This window comes from Copadichromis virginalis, linkage group LG12 (assembly GCF_057382275.1).
Source record: "Copadichromis virginalis isolate Kocher_CV1m ecotype Utaka linkage group LG12, C_Virginalis_male_GT1.1, whole genome shotgun sequence".
NCBI classification, from domain to species: Eukaryota; Metazoa; Chordata; class Actinopteri; order Cichliformes; family Cichlidae; genus Copadichromis; species Copadichromis virginalis.
The window spans coordinates 5278624-5304196 of NC_140629.1; the positions used below are offsets into that span (position 1 = coordinate 5278624).

Consider the following 25573-nt stretch of genomic DNA (forward strand, 5'->3'; position numbering starts at 1 on the left):
CGTCTCTCCTGTGCAGTACAGAATCGCTGATTCATTGATTCATTAATGATTCATTGATGTTGAATTATCTCTCAGCTGCTCTGTTCTCATGTGCTGGACCTGAAAACACGGTTTGATCTTTGGTTTCTGTAATACTGGACTTATTTGTCTACGAAGGTTTGAGCTTTGAGAGCTTAAACAGGAGAGAAACGTGTGAAAATGTTCATGTCGGTCTGAGTGTATAAAGTGTGTAGTGACGGGTTTTACAGCCTTAAAACATTGATAATAACTGTGAAAAATAAAGTTGGCTACTTCAGATTTCACCAATCGCAGGTTATTTTTAGAACGTAACTCCCGCGATAAACGAGGGAGCGCTGTTTACAGATACTGAGAAGTATAAAATCTGAATCCTTTCTCTCGTTTGCTCTGAGGCGCGGGGGGGAAATATCGACAAGTCGATCAACATCATCTACAGATACATTCGACATCTCGAAAAATGTAAATTGCCACTTGATTCGTCCATTTGGTTGAAAAACCCGACCGTGAACAAGGAGCGAATATCACACCGGAAACTAAGCGCTATGCGCCGGAAGTAGCATATGCTAAGGCGCACACAGGTCTAAGTTATAGGTCTAAGTTCCCCATAATGCACTGGGTGTTTCTTCTTCACTCAACATGTGTTAGTAGACCTCTCTGCATTCAGCCCGTCTGCCCCTCATCTATCGATGGATGTTTGTTAGAGGCTTTGGGTCCCACTGTCGCTCACAGACGGTCACCTAATGTTTCCCTGTGTAACTGCAGGGTCTTTGCCTTATAACATAGAAGTAGCTTGAGGTAACTGTTGTTATGATTTGATGCTGTGTGTGTGTAATAAAGCTCCCTTACTGACAGTGGGTCACCACAGCTTGTAGCTCCATGTATTTGATGTGGCACGTTTGCCCTCGCTGACACAACCCTAAAGGGATTTGTGTGTATGAATAAAGTTTATTGTTCATACAGTTCATTGCCGTATGTCTATGAAAGGCTGAATGAGGGTTGTAGCTCCCTCAGCAGCTGTGGAGCGATGGCTCGTGGTCACCTGATTCAGCCCTGGAGATGTGGTTGGTTAGACACGCTGCTTTAGTTGGACACTACAAACCACACTCACCTGTTTACACAAACACATACACACCTTTTGTGTTACAACCACCTTGTTACACTCAAACACCAGATGATGCATCTGAGCCAACTAAGGATTCACTGAGACTGAAGAAGCTCGAGATCATAAGAATTTGAGGCTCAGCTGATACAGTATCATAGGACAATCCAACCATTGTATGTCAAGAGACTATAGGCAGTAAAAGCTCCATCTGGAGGAGGAACGACGTGGTTCAGAGCGTTGCCTCCTGCAGCTGGTGACATGTTCAGATTTCAGCTCTGTCGGTTAGAAAGTCTGTTTTTGTTTTTCATCTGTGTGTTGCTCTTTCATCCTTTTGTTCTTCCTCTTTCTTGCATCAAGCTGGCTGACTTCACCACTGATGAGGTAACCATGAGCAGTAAGCCTCGTGTCGCTCACAGTTACATTTAACATAGTGCGATAAACACACTCAGTCTTTATAAGGTACATCCTCTAAAGGTTCACATAACAGACAAACAGGATAATAAAAATAATCTGGTTCTCTGCAGCGTCCTCAGATGAACAACACACAACATTATTAGATGTCTCAGTATTTGTTACACTGAACACAAATATAAACACAACACTTTTGTTTCCATGAGCTGAACCGGATCCTGACTGGTTTTGCGACATGTGTGTCATTGTGCTACACATGTACGGCATATTTCAGAGTGGCCTTTTATTGTGGGCAGTCTCAGACACACCTGTGCAATATTCATGCTGTCTAATCAGCACCTTGACATGCCACACCTCACAGGTGTGGCATGTTAGACTACTTTTAATTAACTGCTTCAGCCCACTTACAATGAAAATGTAACAAAAAATCTTGTTCCTGACCTGTGCAGTATGTTAACACTATTGGAAGTAAAAATAACTCTAATTTTGAAAACACAACTTTCTTTCTTTCTTTCTTTTTTAATAAAGCTCTGACTTGTATTATGAGTCTGTGGTCTGGGAGAGAGTCTGTAACTCTGTCTGCAAAATACAGGATATAATGACCAATGTTGGGCAATTAATTATATAGTTACTTCTTCAAAAAAGTAACCGAGTTATGCAAACAAAGTTTTTTGCAGCTGTTTACCTAAAAATGTAGCCAAGGCGTTTTTTAATTAAACATTTCAAACTATTTACAGAACAATCAGCTGTTCTGCATCAAATCTGATGCCACACAAATTATTTGTGCCACTCCAAAAAATAATTTGTGTCCACTATGAGATGAAGGAGAACAACAGCCTGATACCTGCAGGACAACAGCAGATGTATCACTGCTGTAACACCTGTAACATTCAGCAGTCGCCTCATTGTTCTGACACACACAACAAAACTGCTGACTACACTACACACTCACTACATAAGATTTGCGCTAAACGTCGCAAATCTCTCACATCTCCAAGCACCGCCGTCACTCCTAAAACTTCCTCCCGTTTCTAACCCTTGCCATATAATTTTTGATTGGTCCACATGGTACATTTTTCCACCAATAGGAAAGGGTGGTGGGGTGTTGTTTTTGCTCACAGGCTTTCGAGCGTTTTCCTTATAAAACGGCGTTTTCACCGTTTCTTCCCGCAGTAAATATAAACAACGACAGTATTCAGGAAGAAAACCAAACATTGCAGATATTTTTATCATAACTCTGGTTGTACGCGGCCGATCAACACAATTTAAAAACTGGTATAAAGTCCACACTTTTCCCGTCAGTTGTTCCGTCGGTCCTGCTCACATCTCCAATGGTTGTACACGTTGTCATTAACGTGGCTTCACTCCACATCAGCCGCTTTGCTAAAACACCGGTGTCGGCGCATAAGGACGCGTCAGAGCCTGACAGCGACGTTGATTAGCTGCGTATATACGAATGTGAATCGCGTGATTGGCTGGACTACGGGATAAGGTGGCCTCGTTCTAATCCTATACGGGAGCAGCCAGTCACTGACTAACACTGCAAAACAGGATTGTTAAAGTTTTCATTTTAATTTCAATTCAGGTGAATTTTTTTTTTTTTTTTTTTGTGCGCGCAACGCAGATTTTCTGTGCAGAGACCGTGCCAGCAGTGCGCAATTGTGTACGCGCGCAGCTTAGAGGGAACATTGCTTGCGAGTGTCGGGTCTTTTGTGTTTGTAGAAAATGTTTCATATCTCTGAGTTCAGCTCATGGAAAACAGGAGCAAAAGCAAAAGTGTTGCGTTTATATTTTTGTTCAGTGTAAATGATAAAACATCAGGTTTGACCCAGAATACAGTTTGGTCCACATGGTGGCGCTGTGAAAAGTGCGCGCTGTACTGGTGGCACCAGTGTCCCCAGCCCACAGACCAGTGCTGCCACTAATCGAGTTTCATTAGCAGCATCTAAATGCTGTTTAAAGGTGGACTTCATCTGTCACACAGGAGCAGTTTGGCTTCGCTTTGCTTAAATAATGACCTGGTGTATTTCTGTATACACACCTGCTAAGGATCAGGTGACTTTTATAATAAAAGGTTAATACGTGAAACCTTAAAAATAAAAAGAGCTGTTTTTAGCAGTATTTAGGCTGCAGTCTGTGTATTATGTCCATGATATTCTACATTACAGTAAAAACAGTAATTATATAAAGAACAGATGGATCAGGATCCTGTCTGTGTCTTTACTATGATCTCAGCTGATAATGAGGCTTGAAAGAGACATGTTTGAACTTTTGCATTGATCAGACAAATAAGCCTGCATGTTTGCATGAGCTTTACCTTTAACTGTAAAACATGAAGCCTTTATTATTAAAAAAACAAAACCCTTTTGGTGTCATACAGGTAAGAAAGCAGCGAAGCGTTTTTCTCTCTAACAGACCTTTCATCTGTTTTCTCTGCCGTTGCTCTGATGGGACCTGCAGGGTGTTTTTGGTGACGTGGAGGTTTGCACAGTTGCTGCCTGTGGTGTGTGTAGAAATGTTCATGTTCTAGTCCCACTGTGAAGCACATAGACGTGTCCTGACTTCCTGTCTGTCCCACACTCTGTTGTCTCTGTTTGTTGCTGCCAACAGTACAAGTCATCTTTGCAGATTTTACTGAATTAACAAAAACATTTTTACTGAAAGACTTATTCAGTAAACACGTTTGTTACACTGAGACTGAAAAAGAGATCCCTGTTTACGCTCATAGAAAACGAGCCTCTGTTTTACTTTATTGAAATCATTTCTAATCACAGACAGGATCAGCAGCGTGCAGCTGCAGTGAGGTGTTAGTAGAGGAGCTGTGTTTGTGAGCTGTAGTCTGGATCAGGTCTCTGTGGGAGACTCGGGTTACAGTACTTCTGAATATCACACAGCACATTTCTTCAGAATCGGTTGCTGTTTGCTAACATTTGACCTTTGCCCTTTTAGGCTGCCCTTCTGGCGCCCGTCGATGAGGACTTGGGATCTGACAAGAAGCAAACTGGGGGAAGCAGCAGAGTACCAGACTTCCCTCCTCCAGCAGGCCGGGAGATCTTGTTGCGCACCTGTGTGCCGCGACCAGCAGCGTACTCCAAGGCGCTGCCTCAGCGGCTCTTCTGTGTCCTGATGAGGGAGGAGTTTAGGTTGGCCGGAGCCTTTTCCACAGACACGTCCTTCTTTTAAGTCCTGTGAACAATTCACACCTGGGATAAAGATAAGTGAAGGACACAGGATGGAGACTTTCACATAAAACAATAAAGCTGAATTGAACTAAAGTGAATCATTTGAAAATGACTCAGTGTTTTATCAGCGACACGTTACCGCAGCCTTTTAAGATCACTGAACCTGTTACTTCAAAAAACAACATGTAATGTTGAAGGGGACAAAGAGTTAGTTCATGTTTGACACTGATGTTAATCAAAACTTCCAAGATCCAGGTTGAATAAAACAGCATTAGGTGTGTGATTTCACTCTGCTCCACACACCTGCGTACTCCAATCAGAGACACCAGAGGAACAGGTGATGAATGTGATGGGGAAGCATACGCAGGTGTGACATACAGAGCCGTGGGAATTACAGGACATTATTACTGTTGATATATTCTCAGCGATCAGCTGTTAGTGAAGAGCATGAAAACCTTACTGCACGTCGGTCAGCTCAACTTAGCTCGCTGGATAATTTACTTGTCAGCTTGAAAACATTTAACTTTAACAAAATGTTCACCAACACGGGTCAGTGTAGGTCACTGAGTCATCCTGCACACTAGCCCTGCCCCGCCCACCTGTGTTTATACACCTCTGCAGCCCCTCCTCCTTCAGCCGGGACATTTGTTCTAGCCTTCATTCATAAACTCGGCTTTCTAACATGCAGCTAAAGTTCAGTCTGCATGCTCGACCCACATACTCCTGGTAGCTGAAGTGAAATACTGCTGTGCGTAAGGGTCGGGCGGGTGACCACGTCACCTGGTCATGGGGTAAATGCTGCGGCCGGGTTCAACTCTGACCTGAGGCCCTTTATTTCTCCCTCCCTGCTTTGCTGTCTGGTCTTCATTGTGCTATTAAATACAGACAAAAAAGTTTGTTCTCCTCCTTCCATCACCACCTTTGTTGCATGTAGAAAAGTGTCATATAGAACCAGTCGTTACTTTAATGGTCTGAACTAAACGGTCGGGTGGCGCCAACAGCGACTAAGAATTTTCTGGGCCAACAGGATTTGTGTTTCAGTCCCTGATAAACTGACCCATCCTCTAAAAAACAAAACCCAAAAACTATATTTACAAGATAAATGATCAGAAATAGTAACGACAACAAAAGCACAGGAATCATAGATCCAACGGGACAGGCTCGTTACAATGAAGGAAAACACTGAGCGACTGTTGAGGCCCTTATTAGTCCTACAAAACATAACAGAAATGTTACAATAAAACACAGAGGCCTTTATTGTCACGTCCATCGTACTGTGACTCCTCAGCACATTCATCTCCAATCAGCAGCTTCCTTCACTGACCCAATCACAGGTCTCAGGCCAGCTGTTGTACTCAGGTTTGGATTATTTGCTGAGGTTTTAGATCTCTGGACCAAAGCCTTTAAAAGGAAACAGTTTCTCAGAGGTTACATCAGTAAATATGATCTCACTGTTACAGTGATCATTCACATCTCTGATTAACCTCTGAAGAGACACATTTGGTCCTTAGCGACGCCTCTGTCACAGGCGTCTGTCAGAACAACAGCGTGTGTTTGACACAGTCCATCATGAAGAGAAGCAGTTTTTCTTCTGAATTAGTGAAATAACTGGTCTGTAAATTACAGTAACACGAGTGTCATTGTTAAAACACAGTTTATGAAACACTTAATTTGTTGTTAACTTATTGACAACGTAAACATTTGCTGGTTGCCACTGTAACTGATGACTGTGTGGTCACATGACTGAAAAGTAAACAAATATCACAAAATAAAGAAATGCCTCCAACTTGTGTTACGAGTAGTTAGTGTGCAGAAACACGGCTGCAGGGTCAGCCCTCCCTCCACAGTCGCTCATCAGGCTGGTCGCAGCGCGTTTGCCTGTCTACTGATGTCTGCATGAGCAGAAACACCAATTTGAGTGATGTTATGTAATTCAGGATTCAATCAATGTGTCAGTGTTTGTTACTTTGTTACATTAATTTTTTAACCACGTTATTTTGTTGTGGGATGAACTTCTGCAAACAACAACATATGGCAACAAAAAACAAAACTTGCAGTTGGAATCGATGGAGCTGTGAGATGATGGGATGTCGACTGGTTCACTAACCATTAACATTTGGGATATTAGGATAACAGTAGCGTGTAAACATAAGCAGTGCAAACACTTCCTATAACGACACATTTACAGTCTAGTTTGGGGAAAGCTGAGGAATTAGGGTGAAGAGACGGTGGATGTTTAACCCTCCCTTGGTTTGACAGCTCGCTCAGCCAGCGAGTTATGAATGATGTTCTTGATAGACTCCGCCCCCGCGCCTTCTAGGAAAGTGTGGTGATCTCCCTTGATGACGTGGACCGACACCTCGCCATCACAGACCTGAAGAAAGACGCAGTACACAGTTTGAACATTGGAAGGCTCAGACAGAGTTTATAGAAACACACACAAGCGCACACACGCACAGTGAAGATAAGTACTACAGACTGATGTAAATGTGCATCGGTACCTCGCTGAGCTTATAGTCAGCTCCCAGGTTTTGCTCATATTCGCTGCTGGTTTCGGCGCGCAGCAGCTTCACGCTGCCGTGGTATTTTGCAGTAGGTACATATGCATCAGCAGCCTTTAGCTTGTAGTAGAAGGCGGAGGCTGCAAAGTGCAGTGAGTCTCGGTCGATGTCCTTGTGAGCGGAGGTGATTAGGTCCACGGCCACACTGACGCGTGCATTCAGGTCTGACAGCGGGAGCAGAGTCTCCAAAAGCTGTAGGATGTAACCATGGAGACGACTGTAAGTTCATAGCAAACGTTACCGCGTGCTCGCGGAGATATTGTTGTTTTCAGAAAAGTAAGTGACACATAATTAATGAACATCACAGATCTTATGTATATGAAAATGCAAAATGAAGATGTTTTGATATTCAGGAGTTACAAATGTCAGCTTTCAGTGAGAAACTGTACGAAGGTTTGATTTAACCGCATGTTTTACTTTAGTCTCCATAACAGCTCCAAACATCACATCATTGTTGAGTCAAACCTGCACCACACACAGACTGTGCTGGAACAGCAGCTCCAGACTGTGTTACAGTCACCATCTTTACCTTACAGGCGCCGTGAGGCAAAAGCTCAGGTTGTGTGGCCTTTAACGCTGATGCCACATAAAGGAATACTTGTGTGTGAACCTGTGGGTCAGAGACAGTATACCTTGTTGTATTCAATGCCAGTGAACTGCTGGATGAAGGCACACAAGGCTTCAGTCTCAGCCTCAGACTCGTTGCCGGGTGTTAGCTTGGCTCTGTAGCTCTGCAAATCAAAAACACAGTTAAACCTGTTCACATGCAGATCATGTGACCAGAGCTCATCCTTCAAAACCAACATCACACACGCTATACAGCATATACATGAAATAAAGATGCGCGAGTGTTTCTCTGACCTGTGTGTACGCTGCCACATATGAATGTGAGCCATCAAAGAGAAACAGGAACTCCACAGGCTGATTCTGGGTCTGCAGCTGAGAGCACATTTCAAATGCTACACAGGCACCAGAAGAATATCCAGCGACTCTGTACGGGCCGTCCGGCTGCACCTGCCTGACGCAGCTCACGTAGTAGGCAGCCAGGGACTCAATGCTATCCAGAGGAGCAGCTGCAAAGGAAACACATGAGGGGAGTTAGTTTGGCTGCACAGTGACATAAACAGCTGATGCACAACATGTGAGTGACAAAGGTCTGAGAACAGAACCACAAACTTTTAAACTGTGAAACAAAGAAAACATGAAATCACATCAGGTCTTTGGTTTTCCTCAGGCCATTATGGAGGGAGCTGTATATGTACAAGTGTTTGTAGTTTCACCTTTGAACAGTCAGACTTTCAGCTTTAACACATTTTGCTGTTTAACAGTTACACACGTTTTGATACACATGATTGTGACACCTGGTGAGGACGCACACTCATCATTTGATGACAAGTAAGGACACGTAGTTTCCACGATGGTTCAAAGTGTTGATTTTGTGTTTTAAAGTTTTTCTCTGTGACTGTAAAGTCATTTTAATATGAGCCCCATTATGCTGACAAACCCACGCAGACGATGCACACAGCTCAGCAACACCAACAAGCCTGAAACTCAAATGACATGAAAAGTTATCCATGAGGCGCCAAAACACAACAACAGCTGCAGCAAAGGCTCTTTGTACTGTAAGATGAAGATCCTACAAAAGTAGAAGCCTCACAAACCACATGTAGACTGGTTGTGCAAACTCCCACAGACCCTGCAGTCGAGAGGATAACAAGCTGCTCCAGTGATCATGACCAGGACACAAACTGCTTCCTCCTGAATCAGAGGCCTGACTGACAGACACACCCTGGCATAGAGGAGGCTGAGGAGTGTGACAGTTGGAGCACACGCTCAGGTCTAGGTCTTTAAACAGGGGAACCACCACCCCAGTGTGCCAGTCCAGAGGCAGCATCCCAGAGCTTCACGCAGCGCCGTGTCAGCCAGGACGGCCCTGCAACACCCAGATCCTTCTCATCAGCCTCAGGTCTGTCCTAAATCCTAGCAGGAGCTACCACGACGCGTACCACAAAATGCATCGCACTGGTTCTTCCCAGTAGTTGGAACTGGTTGTCTGCTTGCCAATGAATCCTGCTTATTGGTTCCACTTGTGCTACAATCAGGACGAATTGTAGTGGGTTAGGGTTAGCTGGATATGTGCTGGATATGTGGTGGAGGGTAACTGCAGGAGAAGAAGCTAGTGGGGGAGTAGAGCAGGGGAGGATGTGGGTCCCCGGGGCCTGCTGGAGGGCAAGGGCCACGCCCGATGTGAGTAGCAGCAGGGCCAGTGCGCCCAGGAGCACATCTTTTTCGACCGTAAGGGAGACAGGAGGCCGACTCACTGCCTCGGCTAAATGGAGAGGGAATTTCAGAAGGGCCAGGGCACAAGCATGGACCTTTTTCAGCTGTAAGGGAGACAAGAGCAAGGTGTGACGTAGGTCCCCGGGGCCTGCTGGAGGTCCAGGTCCACGCTCGATTTGAGTAGCAGCAATGGCCAGTGCACCAGGAGCACATCTTTTTCGACTATAAAGGAGACAGGAGGCCGAACAGGTCTCTGACCCTTCAGCATAGACAGGTGGCTGAATGGGCCCCTTGGGCCCTCCAGCCGAGACAGACAGCTCAAACGGGTTCCTCTGACCCTTCAGCGGAGACAGACACCGAACCAGCATGTGTGGAGACCTCTGGCAGTGTGGACACTGGCTGGAGCTTAGTGGCACATTGGCTTGGCTCAGGCAGTGGTATGCAGTCCTCAGAGGGCTGAAAGTGTTCTCCAACACATCCAGCAGAGGACAGAGGACTCTACTAAAAAATCCGACTCTACTAACCTATCAGAGGCTGCTTAAGATCAGAATGCAATCATCTGCAGTTTTCTTCTTAATTAACAATAAACTTAGTGTATATGTACTCCTAAATTTGATGAAAGTGATAAATAATAGACAGCTCTCTCTCTCTCTATATTCTGACATTTAACTAATTCAAAAGATATTTCAATATTTATTTATCTAAAACAAAACAAGTTAGAATAGCCTTTATTGTCATTGTACAGAGTACAACGAAATTGGAGTGCCACTCCCTTGGTGCAAGTTTCAATAATAAATATAAATGTAAAATATAAAAAGTACAAAAAAACAATCGTAAGTACTCAAACAATAGTTTGTACAATATATACAGGATAGCAGCATTAATATAATGACAGTATGAATAGCAGCATAATATAATGACAGTGACGGTATGGAATAGGTTCAATTGTTTTTGTTCTTATTTACTACGGTGATAGCTCTGGGAAAGAAGCTATCCCTGAATCTGTTTGTCCTGGTTTTATGTGACCTGTACCGTCGGCCTGACGGTAATAGTTCAAACAGTTGGTTGCTGGGGTGAGAGTAGTCCTTGATGATATTGCCAGCTCTGCTGAGGTACCGAGAGTTTGCAGTGACCTCCATGCTGGGCAGAGAGCAGCCAGTGATCTTCTAGTTGCAAGTTCACTCTAAATTGATGTTTAACAGAAAAAAAAAATGTTTTTATGTTTTTTCCCTAAAGTGTATGTAAATATCTGGTTTCAGCTGTGAATATACTGCTGTGTATTGAAATTCCTCTTGTTTTGCATAGAAATATACTGAACAACATACAAAGCATAATATATAAAATACAATCTACCTGATTTTTTTCTTTGAAAGAAGCCACTTATGTCAATTGTTGTGTTCATCAGTACATAACTGAAACCGATTACAGTGCTTTGTTTAGCCGTGGAGGGAAACAACTGAAAATATGAAATAAACACACATGTAAGCTAAGACTCTCTAAAAAAACATCATTGTTGTTGTTCGGATTTTCATTTCCCCATTTGTTGATTCACTCCAAGAGCAAGTAACGTAATATGGGTCAAGTGATCAGTTTGATATCAATCTTTTGTGATACACCGTCATATTTACATTATTTGTACAGTATGAATGATTTGCTTTGGTACCTGGTCAAACTTAAGCTCTCCTCTGTCTGCCTGTCTACGCTTCTCCTGCAGCAGTTTCTCCCCCCTCGCTCACATGCGTAAGTGCTATGCTCAGTCACCCAGTGCCTGAGCTCAGATCATACCAAAATTAGGGTGAATTTACGACTGTGCGCTATGTGCTTCGAATATTGTGTGTAGTTTTTTGTTTTATACAGTTGGCAGTCAGGCATCAGTAACAAAATCACCAGGCTCACAGTAGACAGATTCACAAGAAATTCATTTGGGCTTAGAAGGAATAAAACAAACAGAATCCTTAATTAAGCTTGCGTTAGATTGCAAAATGGTCCCAGATGAAACAGTCTTAACAACACGAAATGCACAGTTCTTTTGTAAAGGTTCTTTTTATTTGGAAGGAAAAATAAGCACAGACAGAGTCCCCAGAAGTGTCCAAAAAGTGATTTATTAAACACACACAGTTATACAGTGTGGGAAGCCGGTCTTCGATCTTCTCTGCTCGTTACAGAAAGCTTTATAGCCTAATATGACGTCAGAACATTTCCTAGAACTCAGCTTCTCAGAAACCTAACACTTTCTCAGGCTTTATGTTCCCAGATATGGATGAGGGAAAACATCTGGTCTAAACAATTGTGTGTCCGAGTGTGCAGTTTGTGAGATTGTCTGTCCAGGCCAACAAAAGGTCGCTGTCCTCATCTGACTTTACTTTGGGCCGCCTGGAGCCACAGAGATGCTGGTGGTTTTTGCATAATAGAATATTACAGAGGAATGTGTCTTATTCTGCGTGCTCTGGAATACAAGATTAAGCAGATTTACTAAATGATAAATGATACATGATAATGGTGATGATCAACTGATACTAAGTGATGCAGACTAATGAAATAATAATGAAATAATGGCAGTGAAATTACATGTTTTTCTTGACAACTCCTCCTCTTGGGCTCGCTTGCGAGCCCAACTTACACCAGGATTTGTCTCACTCCTCCGTCCAGCCTACAATCTCCCTCAAAGGCATCATGGACTCCGGCGCAGCTGAACCTGCTGAGCCTGAGCTCAGGGCTCTCTCCAGCATCTTTACTAAAAGCCGCCGGACCAGAGGGATGAGACAACATCCAATCATCAATATGACAAGAAAAACAACAAAAGAAAACATGGCAGACATAACAACACTCTTCCATTGCCCAAAGACAGACGTGAACCAGTCTCCCGGTCCAGTGTTCACACCTGATTGCTCATGCATGGTTTTAGATAACATTTTCAGACTCTCAAGCGCCCTAGTAACCGTACCGTCTGGTGCAGTATTGTTGGGTATGAACGTGCAACACATGTCCCCAAACATGGCACAGACACCACCTTTCTCAGCCAACAACATGTCCAGGGCCATTCGATTCTGGATTCCCATTAACGACGTCGGGCCTAATTGTTCCGCAAGGCCTTCTACCGCGTCCCTAGTGAGATTAGAGAGTCTCAACACATTATAATGGACATAGTTAATGCGATCGACATTTTTATTCGGCGTTATCCATAGAAACACACTTTCAAAGCCGGCCGCTATCTGATTAACTAACTTATACTCATCTGGAACTCCCCTGGGAACTCCTATTGAGTCAATCCAGGTTGGCGAGTCCCATCTTGGGTCATATTTGTGCATACTGTTGCGAAATCGATCAACTTCAGACCAGACAAAAAACAACGGAGGCTCCGGAAAAGTGCAATCAAACGATGAGTTTTATTATCACAGGAGAACAACCAACCGTCAGCATACAGAATGGGTTGCTCTGACAAAAATACACTGGGTTCTGGTTTTATAGGATAACATATCACACCTACGTCAATACAGTTCAAAAATACAGGGTGACAGATGGACAAAAGTTCAATTCGTGCAAACAAGGGTACATCACATATACTTTTAATAACTATAAACTGACATATAACTTCTCCTTTCTTCATTACTTGCCTTTTAAGGTAATAAGATGTCATCCACAGATGTCATCCAGGATGCCAGCGGGTTTTCAATACCTGGGCCCTGTGCTTCGTACGTCGCTTACTACATCCAAGATCAAATGAAACATCCAAGACCAAATCATCGCGCTAACTCTGAGCTCGCTATTCCGGTTCCCCGAACACACCTGTTGTTGACGATTAGTATAGCTGGATGAAGTAATGTGAGATCACTGGGTGGCCCAACAGGGGCTACGCATCGATAGTAGAAACATTGATCGGCAACCCTTTGATTGGTCGGCGAAAATGTCGAAGGAGCGCGCTCGGTATTTTTCGGCAGCAGAGCAAGAACTCTTGAGTGAGGGATTTCAGGAGTTTCAGAGTTTAATTAAAACGCAAGGGAACACTGCAAAGGCTGCAAAAGCAAGGAGAGAGGGCTGGCAGAAAGTTGCTGACAAATCAAACTCGTAAGTAATTCAATAATAACAATAATAATGGAGTGGATTTATATAGCGCTTTTCAAGGCACCCAAAGCGCTTTACAATGCCACTATTCATTCACTCTCACATTCACACACTGGTGGAGGCAGCTACGGTTGTAGCCACAGCTGCCCTGGGGCAGACTGACAGAAGCCAGGCTGCCATATTGCGCCATCGGCCCCTCTGGCCAACACCAGTAGGCGGTAGGGTAGATTTATCATATCACACCATATTATCCAATATTATATTACATTATATTATATTATAATATGTTATATTATATCCCCTTTCACATTAGAGCCACAACAGGACCCACTAGAACATGGGAACAAGTAAAAGTGAAATATAAGAATATTCTACAGAATGGTAATATTTATCACTTATATTGCTTGTCGTCTCTTGGAAAGAGACCCTGGAATACTCTGTTTGTTTGTTCATAACAGCAACCAAGAAAAGGGCAGAGCAAAAAAAGACAGGTGGTGGTCCTGCACCCCCTCGTCAACAAGTTGGTTAAGTAAATAATACCCTCACGGGAAAATCGATATCTCTCTATGAGCACACTGTCGCGCTGAGCTAAAGGATCCTGTCTGTCCCGCAATATACGCTGAATTCTGAGGACTCTCCTTATCAATCTTGCACCTTCCGCAATGGGTTGCTCGCGTATACGGACAGGATATGACTGCGACAGACTTCCCAAATCCACCTTCGCTTTTATAGCCGTGGTCTCTCATCTTGATTACACGAAGTAATTTACAATTACTACTCTGAAATATGAATTACATCTGTAATAATCACATACATGTAATAGAATGTTAATAGTACATTTCCCTTTTTTAGGGAATGACCTGTATGTATCTGTGTGAAATCAATAAAAGGATCAAGTGCTGCATTATCTTTAGTTACATTGATGTTATTTATTTATGGTGAAACAGTGGTGGAATATCGCTGTTGCTTTCGTATGAATGACGCGGACATACCTGCGTGGCCGCGATCTAATCCTGTTTACATAAAGTAAACCTGCTCCCCAGCAGGTTTACGCTTACGGCTCTGTTGCTATGACAGCAAGTCCCGGATGGGCTTCGGGGAACCGAACGATCCAGGATCACGCGAAATCGTCAACAATCTCATCCAGCTAACTCACTTAGCGCGGTACGAAGAACAGGTCCCTGAGTGCTCATGCATGGTTTTAGACAAAGTTTTCAGGCCCTGCAGAGCTCGGGTTACTGAGCCACCTGGGGCAGTATTATTGGGGATATACGTGCAGCACATATCTCCAAACATCGAGCACACACCTCCCCTCTCTGCCAATAACATGTCAAGCGCCATCCTATTTTGAACTCCCATCAGAGAACTTGGACCCAATTGTTCTGCGAACCCCATCATGGCGTCCCTGGTTAGGTTAGAAAGTCTCAGCAGATTGTAATGAACATAGTTAATGCGGTCAACATTCTTATTAGGTGTTACCCAAAGGAATATACTCTCAAATCCTGCAGCTATCGGATTCACCAGCTTATATTCGTCTGGAACTCCCCTAGGCGAGTTCAGGCGAGGATCATAAGCATGTGTACCTTGGGTCCCTCTTTTGACCAAAACATGTCTCAGACGTCTGGCGGCTAGAGTACGTGTGTTGCGTTGTGGAATAGCCTTTACCTGATTCCCAATCAGCATGAGTGGAGCTCCTAATCGCACCTGTCCCTACGCTTCCTATAGGAACATGAACCAACAGAGTATTTTCCCCACAATAATAATAGAGCCCACTTCCTGCCCAGGTTCCAATTACCGTGCTAGGGCCGCTTACATTGTTGGTGGTTCGTCCCTGAAGTGTGACGGCACACCAAGTTGGATCGATCTCTCCCACCTTGTACTTTTCATTATCAGTAGAGAACTTAAAACATGCATAGTTATCTTGTTTTGGCATAAATGGTCCCACTGTTGTCTGACACTTTCCATCTACTACTGGCTCCTGTACATTTAATGACGTCACACAAATCTAACATGAATGAGCTGGTAGACCCTTTAACATAGTTCAACTCTATGCCATTATTTCTGCTGAGACATTCATCACCTTTACCTGACCCCTCGCGCTTTTGTCTTTCTAGCGATCCTGTTTTAGGACCTACAGTCTCAGGAACTGCTGGGCTGGACTGGCCTCCGTGTTCAGACAAGGGGTCCGGAGTGCCTTGCAAAATACAGACAAAAGACAACAGAGCCATGGTTACTATTATCGCATATAATACACATGTAGTTGTAAGGAACATTTTAATACGTTTCTTCCCATTACGTGTCTCTGATTCGGTTGTTTGCATCATGTTATATAAACTTTGTATTCTAGACTTGTTATATAGATTTTAGATTCTGGACTGAAACCCCCCTCTTTGTGGAGCCTTTAACTTATCACTGCCCCTTTCTGATGGCGTGACGACCTTCTCCGCTGCTGCTCTTCTTTCTTCAGCCTTCCAGGTGGACTACTGAATGGCCTGTTGCACAGGTGAGAGGGTTTATTCTGCCTCTGTTTGTTGACACCTGTGTTGGTTGAAGCCTCTTCCTCAACCAAGCTCTCATGTGCTGGTGCACACTGCGACCAGTGATACCAGGTGTCGCCCTTCCCTTTCAGTTGGACTGCTGTAGTTGTCCTGGCAACGACCTCGTATGGACCAGTCCAGCGTGGCTCCTTCCACTTGCGTTTGAGCACCTTCAGCCACACCACCTTTGCCTCCGGGGTCGCCCTGTCCACAGCGTGTAATCCAGATGTGACCTGTTTGCGAAACTGGAGATTCTTGCCACCCCTGTGGTCGCTGTGTTACTGGAATGTTCTCCTGTAAAGGATAGAAAACAAAAAGCCTCTCTCTGGTACACCTCACTAATCTACTGTGTTCATCTAATGTTCCCTTAATTATTCAAAGTTGGTTCAAGATATCATGTTCTGGGCTCTATCCTTTATATTAACTTTACTTAATCTAAATGCTCTTTATGTGTGTAAAGAGTTTATCTTCTAACCAGGATTCAGTTCATTTTAATCCTTCAACTTAAACATGAAAATAACAATGTCTGCCTCAGTTTTACCATATCTAAATCATCAAACACCCCAAAAGTCCTAAAATGATCCTAAACCCATTTCAACTTAAACCTTAAATCCCCCCTTTATTTTGACACATTTCATGTGTCAAAATAATGTACAAAACTAAAAATGCTCAGTTTTCCCCACTCATGATCCAATCTATGTCATGAAAATGAACTTAAAACAGAACAGTCATCAGTCATGTGCTTAGCCTTAGTCCAGTCTTTACCTCAGTGTCCAGTTGGTCCAACCTTAGTTCAGTTCGTCCGTCCAGTCACCGTCCATTCATACGTATTCACACCAGGTATTTCCTCTTTCTTGCCGAGACAACAAGAAACTGTTCCTCTTTCACAGTTGCGAGTAAACATAACTAACCTCTCACCTATAAATGATTCTCTCTAACTAAGTGTGTGTGTGTATATGTCGTCCTCAAATGCTCTCTCATCTCACCCGTTGCACTTCTGACCTTCCACCAGACCAGAGGCTGATCAAATAGCCTCGTCTAACCTGCTCCTCAGAATAACTTAGACTCTGCTTTCATTAATGCAAACTTTCTGCAACTTAGTCTTTCTGAAAGACACACACTGTTTAAACCTCTGAATGCAATATCAATGCTGCAGATTATATTATTAATGCAATGGTGACGATGACGATTATTTAACAATAGCAGTAAAATAATTTCCCTGCTCCACACTCCCTCTCTCGACCTCTGGTGTACATTGTGTCCTCGTTCTGACCCTCTCTTGTGGTCCATCCGGCCTCGGGCCTCCAGGATCCTCACCCCCTGTGGTCGCCGAGATCTTCTGCAAAGGAAACAAAACACCTTTTCCTGCATCTCCCTAACTTATCATAGTTGGGACTCTTTAATCAAAAGCCTTATCCTAATTATGTTCTTGACTTATAGACTTGTATTTATATATATTCTTCAACGTTACTCATCATTTTACCACTCTCTTAAAACGCTGACACTAACTTCATTTTAAAACCTCACATTTCCTATGTTATAACCTGTTTTTGATATAGCCTTTTTATTTCATTTTGCTCCTTTTAATGTAACAATACCTTATAATTCTAGTTTATCAGACTTAATCAAAACCTATGCTTTCCTTCCTTTGGTCCTTCTTTAAATCAGAACATTTTGTCTTCTGAAAGTTTTATTTCTGCTTCTGCCAACATGTTTAGTTAACGAGCTCGACTGGACAGAAACAATCACAACTGCTGAACCTGCACTGTGCTCATGGTTAAAATTCCACAACATTTTGTCTTCTGAATATTGTATTTTTGCTTCAAAACTGCTTCTAGCACAACAAGAGTCAGCGGAGGCTGGAATGACAACAACAACAACAATCTTGTGCTTAACATAAAACATTTACCATTTAACATAAAACAAAAAATAACACAAGTAACAAAAATAACACAAGTAACTTAAAAAAGCTTCAGTCCACATTTCAGTTTGTTGAGCTCGCTGTTGCTCCAGAGGAGGCCCTCAGCTGGCCGGGCTGGAGCCGAGGCCCCGGGGATGCTGCTACGTGTCGCGCTGCTCTCCAGCTCCACTGGCTGGTCAAACACAGTCATTATCGAATAATTGTCCACCATGAGGCACGACGGGTCGTCCGACTGTCCAGGAACTTTACCAAGGTCATAGTTCTTCCATGTGACATTATCAGTGCACACCTGCCACGGAGAACCTCTGAGGGCAAGTGCTCTTTCAGCCTGCACGTCTGCCCATTTGCGCTCCTCACTTCTCTCCGAGTCCATCGGTGAGGAGTGTTGCATCTGGTCCAGCAGCATACTCACAGTATATATGGGCTGCTGCTGCTGCAGAGGTGTGCTGGCCTCTGAGCGCTCTGTCTGTGTGTAGATGGAGCAGAGCTGGAACAGCTTCTCTCTGGTTTCCTGAGGGGGGGGATGCTCCATGTCATCCAGGACTAGCTGGATCAGGTGAGGTGTGCTGATGCAGGGGGCATCCAGACATGCAGAGAGAAGCTGCTGCCACCTCAGCTTGATGCGGTTGATGAAAATCCTGTCCTTCATTCTGGCTTTCTTCTGCAACTTTGTCTCAAAATGATATTCAAATTTGTTGTTGTTGCAGAGGAAGACTTCTGAAATCCATGCAGAAATATAGAAACACCTGTGACCGTTGGGCTCTTTGCTGAGCAGCTTCAGTTCCACAAAGAGCTTCTCCAGGAAGAGGTGAATGAAAGACGAAGAGTTAAGCATCTTTAGCAGGGGCAGCCAAAAGCGCAGGAAGGTTTGTGGGACTCTGGGCTCAGTGGGACTGGCACTGTCAGATGTTGCACAGCCTAATGCTTCCAGCTGCTCCATGGTAGGAACAAGAAAACCGTCTTCCAGCAGCACATCAATCAACAGCTCCCTGGACCCCAGTGCAAACTGCTTGATCTCACCCAGCAACGAACTCATGTCTGCTAAGGGGGCCTGCCACAAGCTCTTCCCCTTGTCTTCAGGAGACCCATCATCAAAAGCTTGGTACTGGTCCTTCTGAAAAGAGATCAGCAGCTCCCGAGCGTTTCTGCAGGCATCCACTTCTTTCTGCCTGGCAACGAGCTGCTCATCGGGGCCTCCTCCCAGCTGTCTGGACCAAAACTCCTGCTGGAGCCACTCCAGGGCTACCTTACATCCCTTTCGGCACCATTTCAAAGAAGGAAGAGTCCCATGCATGATTTCGTGCCTCAGATCCACCACCCACTCGGGGATGTTCAAGTTTCCAGCCAGTTGCCTCAGCGGCTGGGCCTTTCTCCCCTGCTGGCGATCCGTGATAAGATTAACAAATCTTACCAGGGCCGTCCCGTACATCAGGGTCAAGTCATCTCCGGTAAGCTGTCCGGACCGGTCCCGCACCTGGCAGCGCACGAGGTCTGCTGTGCAGTCCACGGCCACGGGAAAACTATTAGCGCACCTGGCCCTCCAAGCCGATATCCTCTCTAACGCAAACCTCTGCAGAGAGGAGTCCATCGAGTAAAGGTAGTCCCGAACCTGATCCCACTCCGCTTTGTTAAGCCAGGCTACCACATGGCGTGTTTTCTCAGAGCCCTTTTTATTCATTGTGCGCGCTCCGGACCTCACGCTCAATCTCTCACTCACCGGGAAAAGCCGCTCGCCTCACGCAGAGACCACTCGCAGATTTATATGACAGAGGACCGCGTTCAGAGCTTCGAGTTTTACAGTTGCTTGTCGCACAGCAACCAGGAAATGACGCTAACGTTTTCTTCGGCTTCGTTTGTGGCTGACGTTCACCCTGCGGGCACGCTGACGCCACCTGCTGGATTGGAGGATGGAGCGATGGTTCTACAGAGCGCTTATTTACATGATGCTGGTCATAAACGAGCTTTCTTTGGCTATGGTCAATGGCGTGTCCAGCGGGGTGGCCTGGGGGGGCACAGGCCACCCCCCCAACCAGACTGGCCACCCCAGGTGCCACCCCAAAGGCAAAACAATAAAATTCAATCAAATATCAAATGTCCGATTATGTTTTCACGGTGACGCTCAGATATCCGAGTGTAAGTGAATGCAGCATCGGCTTCTGCGCTATGTGCATCACGTTAGCAAAGGTAGGAGAGCCAAGCACGAAAGACGTCACTGCAGGAAACAATTTTTCGGTGAAAGAAAATGAGGACAGAATAAATGTCCCGGTAAGTAATATTAAGTTTGTTGAGTTTAGTAAACTTCGGCGAAATTAGAATACCAAGGAAAAAATAACACTTAAAGAATTATTGCAGCCGTGGAATATTTCAGACAGTATGCTACAGAGGGGAGCTAACATAAGAGTTATGAGTTATAAGATGTAATCTAAGTCGTAACATTGCTGTATGGAGCTGCAGATTTGGTTGCAGGTTAACATAGCTGGACTGGCCATCGGGCTTATTTGACTTATTTTTTATTTTTTTTGTAACGGCATGAACAATGAGAGGTGGTGGATTGGCCAGATGCAGGTCGATGTGTAGAAATAACTCCGTTGTTTGGTGGTGGCTATGGCGGGGCTTCCACAGAGGCAGCAGGTGGATGAGGGAAGGGGAGGCAGGAGGAGAGCCCCGAGGCAGCCGCCAGTCCGAGTGTCAGGTGAACTGAACTTCAGGTAAGAAGTTATGACCTGCAGTCTATCTGGGTCAGATATGAACTAAGTTTAGGTGGAGTTTATTTTCGTTGTGCTGACTTTTTACTGTCAGTTGCAATAACTCATACTGCGTTCTAGCCAGCTTGGAGTTTTTATACAGCTGTTCGGTTGCTATGATGTTACTGATAGTGAACTTTATTTTATTCATAAGGTTAGTTAGTAGAGTTGCCAACGGCTCCTTAAAAAAATGGAATGGTCCCTCAATCAGAGAAAATATTACACGTTTCGTGTTGAGCTGAGAAGAGACGCAGTTTGTCCCGAACTTCAGCTAGAATGGAAAAAGACACAAAGCTGGATTTATTCTGTCTTTACGCTGCACAGCTGCCTCTTCTCTCATCCTCCCTCTCCTGTTGCTACTTCAATCATGAAACTGATCGATGATCAGCTGATCGGCTTTTCTCTCTTGTTTGTTTATCGCCCACTTTGCGCCAGAAAGACGAAACCAGCAGATGTCGCGCTAAACAACAGCAGCACGTTTAAGCTTGATCGGCTGTTGTTAGAATTTATTTAATATTAATTTCTAGTATCAGCTGATGTTTGCTGGAGCCACAGCTGTAAAGCTGCTGGTCATGATGTCGGTTTGGATATCTGGTGAGAGGGAAACGTGAAGACCACCCACCAGGATCCTTTTTTATGTAGCTGACAGCTGGTAACTGTGCAGGGGCGGGTCTAGCAAAGTTTTGCCAGGGGGCCAGGTAGGGCATTAACAGGGAAAGGGGGCACAAAGAAATACTTTTCTTTCCTATTCTCATTTAAAATATCTAGCTTTTATTAAATAATTATCTAAATCTTACAACCAAAGTTTTTATCTGACGTAAAATGTATAGAAATCATACATATACCAAAAAGACTGTACATCACTGTCACAACAGGGTTTGTTTTCATTCAAAGGCTTTATGGCTTTAATACCTGGTGGGTCGGTCTGTAGTCAAAATGCCCGATTTTCTGTCCCAGTCCAGCCCTGCAGGTTATACTGGCAGTGTCACCATGCCAGCTGAATGTATTTCATCATCAGCCAGTGTTGTTCTTTATCAATATTACCAAAGTTTACCATAAGGCAGCATAGAAAGTATTTACTTGCTTTCAGGTTTTATTCAAATATTAGTCTTTTCAGTTGTTTCTCCACTTTTTTCCTGTTTCAAAATCAAACACCAGTTTGTGAGAAGATTATCTTCTTTTTTTAACAGGCAGAGAAAGTTTTGCATTGGAATGGCTAATTTGTCAATTGTTTGCTACAAATGTTCGTATTTTAATATTCAAAAATGTTTTTGCCCAAAACATATGTGCAGTATATGTCAGTAAAAATACTATGCAAATATTGCTGTCCTTGAATGCTGAGTAAACACTGACAAAGCACTGATTGTATCTCTTGTACTTTATCAACGCAGTATCTAAAAACTTTGCACCGTAGTGGTTAAAATCTCATTCTAATAAGAGTTAAAAGTGCATTTGGTTATTAGGTTTATAGGATTATTGAATTATGGTTAAGGGTTGGTAGAATTTTTTTTTAAAAAACATTATCTGCCAATTAAATCTGCCACCCTTCTCCAAATCTGTGCCCCTACCTGGCCCCCCCAACAAAAATTTTCTAGACACGCCACTGGCACCTTGGAGGGCAGTTGGAAGTCTCTCAAGCGTCTGAGGTGGTAGAGACGCTGACGGGCCTTTTTCACCACGGAGTTGATGTGACAGGACCATGACAGGTCCTGCGTGATGTGAACTCCGAGGTATTTGAAGCTGTCCACTCTCTCCACTGGGCACTCGTTGATGACGGGGGTCTGGTAGTTCCTCTCCTGCTTAGTGCTGAAGTCCACTATCAGCTCCTTTGTCTTACTGACGTTTAGAAGGAGGTTGTTCCTCTGGCACCAGTTCTCCAGATTCCTAATCTCCTTCAGGTAGGCCGTCTCGTTGTTATCAGAGATCAGGCCCACCACGACGGTGTCGTCAGCAAACTTGATGATGGTGGTGGAGCTGGTAGTGGCCACGCAGTCATATGTGTACAGAGAGTAAAGCAGGGGGCTCAGAACACACCCCTGGGGGCAATGGCGTGTCCAGCGGGGTGGCCTGGGGGGGCACAGGCCACCCCCCCAACCAGACTGGCCACCCCAGGTGCCACCCCAAAGGCAAAACAATAAAATTCAATCAAATATCAAATGTCCGATTATGTTTTCACGGTGACGCTCAGATATCCGAGTGTAAGTGAATGCAGCATCGGCTTCTGCGCTATGTGCATCACGTTAGCAAAGGTAGGAGAGCCAAGCACGAAAGACGTCACTGCAGGAAACAATTTTTCGGTGAAAGAAAATGAGGACAGAATAAATGTCCCGGTAAGTAATATTAAGTTTGTTGAGTTTAGTAAACTTCGGCGAAATTAGAATACCAAGGAAAAAATAACACTTAAAGAATTATTGCAGCCGTGGAATATTTCAGACAGTATGCTACAGAGGGGAGCTAACATAAGAGTTATGAGTTATAAGATGTAATCTAAGTCGTAACATTGCTGTATGGAGCTGCAGATTTGGTTGCAGGTTAACATAGCTGGACTGGCCATCGGGCTTATTTGACTTATTTTTTATTTTTTTTGTAACGGCATGAACAATGAGAGGTGGTGGATTGGCCAGATGCAGGTCGATGTGTAGAAATAACTCCGTTGTTTGGTGGTGGCTATGACGGGGCTTCCACAGAGGCAGCAGGTGGATGAGGGAAGGGGAGGCAGGAGGAGAGCCCCGAGGCAGCCGCCAGTCCGAGTGTCAGGTGAACTGAACTTCAGGTAAGAAGTTATGACCTGCAGTCTATCTGGGTCAGATATGAACTAAGTTTAGGTGGAGTTTATTTTCGTTGTGCTGACTTTTTACTGTCAGTTGCAATAACTCATACTGCGTTCTAGCCAGCTTGGAGTTTTTATACAGCTGTTCGGTTGCTATGATGTTACTGATAGTGAACTTTATTTTATTCATAAGGTTAGTTAGTAGAGTTGCCAACGGCTCCTTAAAAAAATGGAATGGTCCCTCAATCAGAGAAAATATTACACGTTTCGTATTGAGCTGAGAAGAGACGCAGTTTGTCCCGAACTTCAGCTAGAATGGAAAAAGACACAAAGCTGGATTTATTCTGTCTTTACGCTGCACAGCTGCCTCTTCTCTCATCCTCCCTCTCCTGTTGCTACTTCAATCATGAAACTGATCGATGATCAGCTGATCGGCTTTTCTCTCTTGTTTGTTTATCGCCCACTTTGCGCCAGAAAGACGAAACCAGCAGATGTCGCGCTAAACAACAGCAGCACGTTTAAGCTTGATCGGCTGTTGTTAGAATTTATTTAATATTAATTTCTAGTATCAGCTGATGTTTGCTGGAGCCACAGCTGTAAAGCTGCTGGTCATGATGTCGGTTTGGATATCTGGTGAGAGGGAAACGTGAAGACCACCCACCAGGATCCTTTTTTATGTAGCTGACAGCTGGTAACTGTGCAGGGGCGGGTCTAGCAAAGTTTTGCCAGGGGGCCAGGTAGGGCATTAACAGGGAAAGGGGGCACAAAGAAATACTTTTCTTTCCTATTCTCATTTAAAATATCTAGCTTTTATTAAATAATTATCTAAATCTTACAACCAAAGTTTTTATCTGACGTAAAATGTATAGAAATCATACATATACCAAAAAGACTGTACATCACTGTCACAACAGGGTTTGTTTTCATTCAAAGGCTTTATGGCTTTAATACCTGGTGGGTCGGTCTGTAGTCAAAATGCCCGATTTTCTGTCCCAGTCCAGCCCTGCAGGTTATACTGGCAGTGTCACCATGCCAGCTGAATGTATTTCATCATCAGCCAGTGTTGTTCTTTATCAATATTACCAAAGTTTACCATAAGGCAGCATAGAAAGTATTTACTTGCTTTCAGGTTTTATTCAAATATTAGTCTTTTCAGTTGTTTCTCCACTTTTTTCCTGTTTCAAAATCAAACACCAGTTTGTGAGAAGATTATCTTCTTTTTTTAACAGGCAGAGAAAGTTTTGCATTGGAATGGCTAATTTGTCAATTGTTTGCTACAAATGTTCGTATTTTAATATTCAAAAATGTTTTTGCCCAAAACATATGTGCAGTATATGTCAGTAAAAATACTATGCAAATATTGCTGTCCTTGAATGCTGAGTAAACACTGACAAAGCACTGATTGTATCTCTTGTACTTTATCAACGCAGTATCTAAAAACTTTGCACCGTAGTGGTTAAAATCTCATTCTAATAAGAGTTAAAAGTGCATTTGGTTATTAGGTTTATAGGATTATTGAATTATGGTTAAGGGTTGGTAGAATTTTTTTTTAAAAAACATTATCTGCCAATTAAATCTGCCACCCTTCTCCAAATCTGTGCCCCTACCTGGCCCCCCCAACAAAAATTTTCTAGACACGCCACTGCCTGGGGGGCTCCAGTGCTGAGAGTGGTGGAGGCTGAGACATGTCCGCCCATCCTTACTGCCTGTGGTCTGCCAGTTAGGAAGTTGGAGATCCACTGACACATAGATGAGCTGAGTCCCAGATGCTCCAGCTTGGTGGTGAGTGTGGAGGGAATTATGGTGTTAAATGCAGAGCTGTAGTCTATGAAGAGCATTTTAACATAATTCCCCCTTCTAATGTCCAAGTGAGTGAGTGATGTGTGGAGGAGATGAGAGATGGCATCGTCTGTGGAACGATTTGGACGGTAAGCGAACTGTAGTGGGTCCAGTGTGTCTGGTAGTGAAGAAATGATGAAGTCTCT

The 25573-nt window shown here is 43.9% G+C and overlaps 2 protein-coding genes and 2 long non-coding RNA genes across 4 annotated transcripts; 2 read left to right on the plus strand and 2 right to left on the minus strand.

Moving 5' to 3' along the window:
• Positions 1-738: 738 nt before the first annotated feature.
• LOC146696366 (uncharacterized) lies at positions 739-4806 on the plus strand. The gene is made up of 2 exons (XR_014923233.1): positions 739-1501; positions 4481-4806. It is a non-coding gene; the product is annotated as an uncharacterized LOC146696366 (long non-coding RNA).
• Positions 4807-5859: 1053 nt separating this feature from the next.
• LOC146696367 (fatty acid synthase-like) lies at positions 5860-8357 on the minus strand. Its single transcript, XM_085474480.1, has 4 exons — positions 8136-8357; positions 7907-8005; positions 7215-7466; positions 5860-7087 (listed from the first exon to the last, which is right to left on the minus strand). The coding sequence occupies exons 1-4, from the start codon at positions 8223-8225 to the stop codon at positions 6950-6952; spliced, it is 579 nt and encodes a 192-aa protein (XP_085330606.1). The 5' UTR covers positions 8226-8357; the 3' UTR covers positions 5860-6949.
• A 9681-nt stretch (positions 8358-18038) lies between these two features.
• LOC146696368 (ribosomal biogenesis protein LAS1L-like) lies at positions 18039-19940 on the minus strand. The gene has a single exon (XM_085474481.1). It carries the CDS (start codon positions 19750-19752, stop codon positions 18115-18117), a length of 1638 nt encoding a protein of 545 aa, XP_085330607.1. The 5' UTR covers positions 19753-19940; the 3' UTR covers positions 18039-18114.
• Positions 19941-22867: 2927 nt separating this feature from the next.
• Positions 22868-25013, plus strand: LOC146696369 (uncharacterized). Its single transcript, XR_014923091.1, has 2 exons — positions 22868-23148; positions 23506-25013. It is a non-coding gene; the product is annotated as an uncharacterized LOC146696369 (long non-coding RNA).
• Positions 25014-25573: the final 560 nt, after the last annotated feature.